Source organism: Egretta garzetta, unplaced genomic scaffold (assembly GCF_000687185.1).
Source record: "Egretta garzetta isolate BGI_Z169 unplaced genomic scaffold, ASM68718v1 scaffold108, whole genome shotgun sequence".
Taxonomy (NCBI): domain Eukaryota; kingdom Metazoa; phylum Chordata; class Aves; order Pelecaniformes; family Ardeidae; genus Egretta; species Egretta garzetta.
The window spans coordinates 4,846,080-4,854,782 of record NW_009260614.1 but is presented as its reverse complement, the minus strand read 5'-3'; the positions used below and the strand labels follow the sequence as shown (position 1 = coordinate 4,854,782).

The 8,703-nt window shown below is 44.4% G+C and overlaps 1 protein-coding gene across 1 annotated transcript; it reads left to right on the top strand.

Annotated features, from left to right (window-relative positions):
- Positions 1-195: 195 nt before the first annotated feature.
- LOC104131783 (neuferricin) lies at positions 196-8,624 on the top strand. Its single transcript, XM_009644987.2, has 3 exons — positions 196-286; positions 1,282-1,468; positions 3,022-8,624. Exons 1-3 carry the CDS (start codon positions 196-198, stop codon positions 3,233-3,235), a joined length of 492 nt encoding a protein of 163 aa, XP_009643282.1. The 3' UTR covers positions 3,236-8,624.
- The last annotated feature ends 79 nt before the right edge of the window (positions 8,625-8,703 follow it).

The window sequence follows — 8,703 nt, the reverse complement described above, 5'->3', positions numbered from 1 at the left end:
GAGGGCAGGTGCACAGCGTGGCGATGGGAGGTGGGGGCACGGGGCTGTGTGGCGCTGGGTCTCCTCTGTAACACGTCCACCTTGGGCTTCCAGCCATGCCACAGGTGGCTGCTGCGTACCAAAACCCGTGAGCAATCAGCTGGGGCTGCTGCTAAATCAGACCCAGTTTGAGGTCTGCTTTCCTTTAAGGTGAAGATGGACGACAAGTTGCCCACAAGCCAGCAGTGTGCCCTTGTTGGCAAGAAGGCCAATGGCATCCCGGGGTTCATTAAGAGGAGCGTGGCCAGCAGGTTGAGGGAGGTTTTCCTCCCCCTCTTTTCTGCCCTGGTGAGACCCCACTATGTCCAGTTCTGGGCTCCCCGGTTCAAGAAAGATAAGGAACTCCTAGAAAGAGTCCAGAGGAGGGCAACCAGGATGATAAAGGGACTGGAGCATCTCCCCTATGAGGAAAGACTGAGAGAGTTGGGCGTGTTCAGCCTGAAGAAGAGAAGACTGAGAGGGGACCTCATCAACACATACCAACATCTTAAGGGTGGATGTCACGAGGACGGAGACAGACTCTTCTCAGTGGTGCCCAGCAATAGGACAAGGGGCAATGGGCACAAACTGAAGCATCAGAAGTTTCAGTTGAATATGAGGAATAACTTTACTCTGAGGGTGACAGAGCCCTGGCACAGGCTGCCGAGGGGGGTTGTGGAGTCTCCTTCTCTGGAGATATTCAAAGCCTGCCTGGACGATGTCCTGTGCAACCTGGCCTGGGTGACCCTGCCTTAAGCAGGGCGGTTGGACCCCTGCCTTTCTGGGATTCTGTGTGATTCTGTGAAGCTTAATGGTTTTCCTGCCCAGGGCTGTCAGCTACGGCAGCTCTGCCCTGCTTTTATTCGCCTCCACTTTTGATTTATTTGCAAAAGGCGTGGAGCCAGCACTACTAATTTTGTAGCAGGAGTCTGGAGACTGTAGGAGCAGCAGTGCAGAGAAACTATTTTGGGGAATGAGGTGCACGGGCGGGAAAGAATTCTAGGTTCTGCAGCTGAAAGTGGCATTGACTTTGTGATCTTTAATGAGCCTGTGCCTGAGCTTGTCCTGCCTGGATTTATTCACGTGAGAAAACTGCTGTGCCATCCAAGAATGGAAGGGATATAAGCTCAGTTCGGTTTTAAAATTGGGCCATGATGAAATCCTACTTTTTTTCTTTAAATGACAAATTAAAAAAAAACAAAACAGAACTATTCATTTTTCTTGCCTGGAAACACTGCGGTCTTAATTGATATTCTCTCCCAGGGAAGCTGGTGGGCAGATTCTATGACGAAAATGGGGCACCGACAGAAGCCTTGAAGCAGGCTGAGGCTGCAATTGAGGAAGCTCTGAAGTTCCAAGCAGAAAGCGAACAAAGGAAGCAGCAGTTTCCACCCTGCAATTCTGAATGGAGCTCTGCTGGGGGCAGCCGATTCTGGTGCTCCAGACAGAGGTAAACTCTGCCTTCCTGCCATCACGCTTGGAGCAGAGCATTTCTGCCAGGTTTTTTTGATATCCTGAGCTTTGTCATTGCCTCTCCTAGCCAGGAGCAGCTTGGGAAGATGTCCTGGCTCCTGCAAGCCACCGCACTCTGTGGTCTGTAGGTGAGGTCTGCTGACTTCTCCGCAGAAGGGCATAGGGTGGCCCCAATGTGCTGAGTGCTGGCACGGCTGGAATACGCCAGGCACGGTCCCTTCCCCATCTGTATTCCTCGGGCTGTGTTTTCTGACAGAGGCAGAGCCAACCGGCAAGGAGCAGCAGTGCCATTCTCTGCTGTGCCAGGTTGAGCCACTGCTGCTGTGTGAATCAGAGTCCCTAGATTTTCTCTGCTGGTCCAGCAACTGCTGAGAGCCTCTATCTGGCCTGGAGTTGCACAGAGGTATAGGCTGGGCTAGTGAAAATGTTCTCCAGTGTGAGGTAGCAGAGGGGAACCGTGCTCACTGACCTGGTGGGCGGGTAAAAGGAAAATAAAGTTTCATCCCAATCATTAATACTTTTAGGAATTTTATTCCTGAGGCAAAAACTCTTCTGTCAAACTGGAATCAAAATCAGGTTTTAGAATTTGCTGCTGTTCTCAGGAAAACAGGACAGAAATTCCACTAGGAGCGTGTGCTACATTCAAACAGGTTTTTTGACCTATCGGGAATGCAAGGATTAGCTCGTGGTTTTGAGACAGTTTTGCAGCTTGTCTCTCAGGCTACTGCCACAACGGTTTTCAAGTAAAACCGCATAAAAATGAGCTTTGAGTAGTCATTTCCTACTTGGCCTATTTAGTTGTATTCCTCTCTCAGTTTAGGAACTATTTGGTTTGAAGATGAAATAATTTCACAGATGACATTGCAAAATATTCAGGCTTCATTTCAGTACACCTAGTACCACTGCGTACCTTGGGGGAATCTGCTTCTATGCATGAATGAGCTTGGGTGCAGCCTTGGGCCTGGGTGTTGCGTGGCAGTCACTTGTGTAAGAGTTTACAGGCTTAGAAGATGCAGTGGTTAGGGGAACAGGCAGGATTTGGCCTATAAAGAGACGCTATGAAGTAGTTGCAGAAGTACTTAGGACTTGTGATTTTTTTTTTTCTTTTGCCCTAGTTCTCCAAATCGCTGTGTTCAGTCACGGCACAGAAGATGACATGGGGTTATCTCTGAGCAATTAGCTGCCCCCAGAAAAGGCATTTTGCCATGAGACACTCTGTGCCCCATAAGGCTATGATTCCTTTTCCAGCAATAGAAATGTGGGAAGTAGAAGCTGGTTGCTCCCAGAAGAGTGAAGAGCATGTAGCAGCACTGAAGAAACCCGGTTCAGGCCACAGGTTTCTGAAGCACAGCCAGTAAAAAGATATCAGAAAGCTGGGGATGGTGGGAGCAAAGTCTACCTCAGTGAGTGTAGTGTTAGTCCTAACTCTCTCAGATCATCTTGTTTGTTTTTTTTCCCTAATGATTCTCTGTTCACTGGAAGTGTTTTCACAGGTTTAAATTGTAATTTATTTTAACTTTCCATTTATAGTGGGGGAGTGAACAGAGACTGGACTGGAGTCCCACGGAAGCTGTACCAACCTGGTTCAAGGGGGAGTCACTGTGTGTGCGTGAGGACCACTGGTCCCCCATGGGGCCAGCCAGACTCCACCAAGCACAGCAACAGAGGTGACCTGGATAACCCTCACCTGGAGGAATATGATGGCTGCCATCCGCTGGCTGAGCAGTGCGTCCTACAGCTGTGACTCCCAGCACTGGATTCCAGGCAGGTGCAGAGTCCTGCAGCAAAATGTTACACTTTAGGTGGGCAGTTGCACCTCCAGCTCCATTCCCTTCCATCTGTCTGCATGATGGTAGCAATAGCAATTTCATGTTATTTGTGACCTTTGTTTTTTTTAAAGTGGGGAGATGGAGCTGAGAAAAGGAGGAAACGCTTTAGCAAAGTTAGTGGCTAAAAAATCAGTAACAGGATTCTTTCTTAGTGCTTTATTCCTATGGTATTTTTACACCTGGCAACAAACTCTAAGATGCACAGCCTGGACTATATTTAAAAACTGATTTCTTGTGCAGTCAGGGAAGAGATGGCTTGCGTGCATGGCTGGTGGATGCAGTGTATTTTGAGGCAGCGAGCACAAGAACCGCAGCGTCACTGACCTTAGTTTATGCACAGCCCTCCAGGTGGCTTGAACTCTGCCTCCTGCAGTGTAGTGCTAATGCTCCTTCCCAGGCACCTGGTTTACTCCAAACGGTTTAAAGGTAGCAGGGAGAAGCCTGAATTTCTTCTGCAATTAAGGTATGTGGTATCTAGGAACTTGTGCAGGTTGTTGTACACAAGCTTTATCAAATTCTTGAAGCACAGAAGGCAAAGGTCATAGCTGTATTTCCTCATTTAGTGTTTGTATTAGATACCATGAAAAGAAGATATTGGAACCCACGTATGAGGATTGTTGTTTTATATTAACCTCACCAACCTGGTCCTCTGATTCACTTTGAAACTACTCAGATCCGGAATTGTTAGTTTTAAATGGGCAATAACAAAAGCTATGCAGTAAGACGACCATCCTGCTGTAATCTGCCTCCTATTTCCTTCCCCATGTATGACCTCCGCCCATCAGACTATAACCTGAGGCTGGGTATATCCCCCCAAGGCCCAGCTCCCTTAAACTCCATACATATCTTATCATAGCTGGCAAAATTCTGTTAGATTTGGTTTCTGGTATAGCTGCAACCTCAAGAGGGACACCTAGTTTGCAGAAAGCCTAGATCCATGCTGAGCTGTGTTCAGTTTTCCTTAAGGCAGCTGCCACCTATTTATAAAGAGCCAGGAAGCATTTATAAACTCATTAGTTTTGAGCTACTACCACCTCTAAGGAAAGCCCCACAAATCTAAGTAATTAGTTAATAACTAGTGAGATTAGAGGTGGCCTGGCAGCATTGCTTCAAAGCAAGAGTAATCACTTCAGTGCAGTGACAGCACTTCTCACTTCTGATGTTTGGATGAGGCTACAGCTGCCCTGGACAGCAGCCAGGCAGCAATTTAAATACATACATGCTTATTATAAATAAACATTTGGGGGGTTGGAGTTGTGGTTTTTTTTTTTTTCCTTAACCTGGTTCTGCTATTATTTCTTTTCCACCATAGTCTTGAAGAGAAGTCCTCCAAGGCACTTTCAGGCAGCTGTGCCAGCTCTTACCAGTTGTCAGTGGGAGCTGTGTGTGTGGATGAGTGGCAGCAGAGCCATCACACAGCATTCCAATCCCCAGCCACGCTTTTAGAACTGGAATTCAGCCATGGGCTTGTGCCATCTCTGGGCTTGGAGCGGGCCACTTGCTTCACATGACAATCCTAAAGATAAAGCTGTGTAAAATCTGCAGGAAAGAGCTGCAAAGCACTGCTTTGTTGTTTCCACAACTTACCAGGCATTGTAAGTGTCAGCATGTCATTTGCTTTTGGACACATCTTTAACAAGAACTTGTGTTTAGAGGTCAAACCATCCCCAAAAAACAACTGGCAAGAATCTTTACAATAGCTTTAAAAGTTGCAGCAAACTCTGGATTATTAAATACTGTAAAAAGTGGTTTGTAAGGGCAAGTCAGGGTCACAAGCTAAGTCCTAGAGAAGGGGGATCAGCTATGTAACTTCTGAGCAAGTTTCATCTTGCTGTAACGCTTGAGCACTATGCAAATAGCACTGAAATGGGCAGGGGATGGTTTTGATCTTAAGAGCTACACAAGAATCAAGCTGCTGCAGGAAGGCAAGATGGGATGGTGTTGCTTTAAGTTAAAATTGGTTGAAGTTGGTTAAAAACCAATTCACAGCTTATTCCTCTGTTTAGTGTTTGGAAACACTAGCAGGGGAAAGTTAGCCTTGCACAAGGAATAAGTCATCTATTAAAGCAAACAAGGAGAGTGCCTCACTGACCCAAAGTGCTCCAAGATTATTTTGTTTCTACTAGAATTCAAAAGCTCAGCTAGGTTCTCCCATGGTAGAAAAGGGTAGGATGAAAATAGCAACGGTTACACAGGGGTCAAGTCAACATAGGCAGCTCACCATTCATCCGTACTTCAGTAAGTTTTATTAATAAAGACTAATGCATCACAATCTCACCAAGATGGTTTGGTTTTGCTATTGCACTGAAGCTTTCCCTTTCCTGAAGTAAAGCTGCAGCAGTTAATGCTCTTCCAGGAGGCTGAGCTGCCCACCAGCACACAACTAAACACACTGGTAGTATGTTAACTTTGCATCAACTCAGCTGAGCTTGTACACTGAAATGCATCTGAGCCAAGAACTAATTTACTCCATGAATGCGGGAAATTAGGATCATTTCAGAAAAATTATTATAGGTAAGTCTAGTATAAGGCAGTGAAGATGACTAAGGTATAAACTAGAACACCAGACCCTGTCAGCCAAAACAACAGTTGTAGCAGTTCCACAACATTATTCTGTGTTCAGAAATTATTCCAGGTATTCATTTTAATGTTGTCATACCCAATTGAATGTTACATCCCTGGTTTTCCTTGTGGCTTGTAAAGGATAGCTTGCAGAGGGGGAGCTGTCACTCCACAAGAAGATACTTTCTTAACAAGGTTTCCATCTCACAATGCATTATCTAGTTATGCATTTTATTACAAGTAGAATCATTACACAACAAAGTAATGCATATTGGAAAAATACATTTTTACAATGACTCCAGACAAACACTGCAGATAAAATGCCATTGTTCTAAGACTTCCTTTTCTATTTCACAGAGGGTATTAGAAAGTTCAGAGTTATTTTTGTCACTCATTCAAGCTCTGGAGATGAGTTTGTTGCAGTACCCAACTCTGCTGGTTACAAGAAAAAGAGGACTTGCCTATTAATATTTGATCTACAAAAAAAAAATCTAGCCTTGGCCTCCCATATTGTTACATGTTAATTTATAAGCACTGCATGAGAAGTTGTACAAGCCACTGATCTCTGGCACAGGAAGTCATTAAGGCATTATCAGCTTTTAGCCAGCAACTTGCTATGCTCTGTTAGTACCTTCAACGCTAATGTTCTCGCTCCCCTTAGTGGTGTGAAACAGCAACTACACCTTTTTTGGACACACAAATTAAAACTTAAGCCAGACTGCATTTTGTGCTTGTGTAAGAGTGCTGGATGACTGCAATCAAAAGGAATCCAGTCGAAGAACAAGAAGCTACAGTATGAACCACCACAGACTTCCCATGCAGCCCTGAAGTCTGGTTTGACAGCATCACTTCCCAGGGACAGAAGTTGGTTTGTTTTCCATTAACCCTTTTGTTCAATACTTGGCAGACTTGGGTCTCAAGTTAATTGATACCACTTAAAGACACCGGGGTAAGAGGGGTGGGGTTTTTGGTCACAACTGTAGTATGCTACAGAAAGGAAGAGCAGTTGTTTATGGAGTTAGAAATGTGTTGACCACTACTGCACTACCAAGTGCCTCCATTCACATTTGTACCCTGCAGCGGAGCATTGCCAGCAAAACTCCCCCAAAATCTCAGAGGTCTGAGAGTTCAGGCCAATACTAGGCAGAGCGCATAAAGGAGTGAGACCCACCAGTTGTTTGGTGGAGTCAAACTCTTTAGTTGAAGAGCTAGAAGAGAACTAACTTGGGGTTTGGTTCAAGTTGTGAGCTTTTCCCCTTTAACTCTGGGAGAAAGCTATTTAGAGTTGGCTGGAAGGAAACTATCTCAAAAGGCACTTTAAAATTATCAAATTTGCTGAATTTAGTTGCTTTAAATTTAATGAATGCTTCAGACTGTACATTAGTTTATTAATAAACTTAACTTTCCTTTCAGACCTCAGCAAGAAAGCAAGCTGGCACAGTATTGGCTGTAAAAAGCAAACTAGGAGCATTACATATGGTTTCCCAGGTCATTCCCAGAGTTTCAAGCAGTTATAATATCCTACTTTTAAAAAGGGCAACTAGCCAGCCTTAAACTTGCCATTCAGTTAAGCTGAATTTTCCACCAGATGTACATTTTTCATCATTTAAAAGGTTGCTTATTCTGTTGGAACTGAGCTCCCTGTTCCCTCGCCCCTTCCATCAGAGAATTCACTGAAAAAGTGATGTTTAAATGCTTTAGCAGTTACATGTTGTGCTGTTTTCCACTTAAGTAGAAGTCTATGGGCTGTGGCCTTGGAAGAACACTCTTCTACCACTATCCTTCAGTATCCTGAGCACACACTTACCACTCCACAGCACTGCAGCTCCAAACCAAGAAGGAAGCCAACAGGTTATCACAAGATACACTACAGTCAAGACTTCTTTCACCAAATGCACTCTCTCTCCATCATTGTTATCTTTCACTGCTAGAGACTTGGAACCAGTGATATTCTGAAACATCAGAAAGCAATGGACTAGAAGTACAATGTTTTCCATCATCTGTTTAACTCAAAAAAACCCAAACTGTAGTGTGCATATAAATGCTTCGTACACTATTATTTTCACCTCATTCACCTACAATATTGTGCCAGAGATGCACCATTTGTATTAGTGACTGTTAGAAAGACCAGCTGTGTTACCCACGGCATTCTGTTGGAACATGACAGCAGCAGACATTAAACAGGGAGGCAAATTTGTATTATCATCCATTATTCTTCTCTAGTGTTATAAGGGTGAGATTCCAGTTATAATATATGCATATCGGAAGATCAAAGTGCAGATTAATTGAGACTTGATGTGAAATTCATCGTGCAAGTGTCAGCAGTTACACCCTCTCCCATCCTTTTCTTGTACAAGTCTGATAAAAACCTCAAACCAGTCTCCCATAAAAGCAGCGGTCTGGTTTATCATCTCATCCTACTCTAAGACTGACAAGTCACTACTCCAAACAGGGCAACACAAACTGTCCACTGGAGATAACAGTCATTAAATAAATGCACACCAGTTCATGGAGTAGATATGAGGAGTGCTGAGTTGAGTCTAAACTAGGTTCATCTCCTGGGATGAAAACAGCCTTAATATGGCATGTAGTTTTGCCTAAGCACACATTTTTTCCTGACCGAAGCCTCTGCCTACTAAATCATAACCTTATCTATCAGCCAAGAACTGTTTACCTAGACAGACAATGTGGTCTTAAGATTTTTACAGATTCAGCATGTTTGAGAGCACAACCAGCCTAGATTAAAATACTGCAGCTTAATCCAAACATCTGGCACCATACTGCCAGCTCAGAATCGTTCCTTGAAGGCCAGAGGCTTAAC

Excerpts from the sequence above, each read along its gene's own strand:
- LOC104131783 (XM_009644987.2), top strand. The coding sequence starts at position 196 with ATGGACGACAAGTTGCCCACAAGCCAGCAGTGTGCCCTTGTTGGCAAG. Across the intron at positions 287-1,281 it reads CATTAAGAGGAGCGTGGCCA|GGAAGCTGGTGGGCAGATTC; the intron begins GCAGGTTGAGGG and ends ATTCTCTCCCAG. Across the intron at positions 1,469-3,021 it reads TTCTGGTGCTCCAGACAGAG|TGGGGGAGTGAACAGAGACT; the intron begins GTAAACTCTGCC and ends TTCCATTTATAG.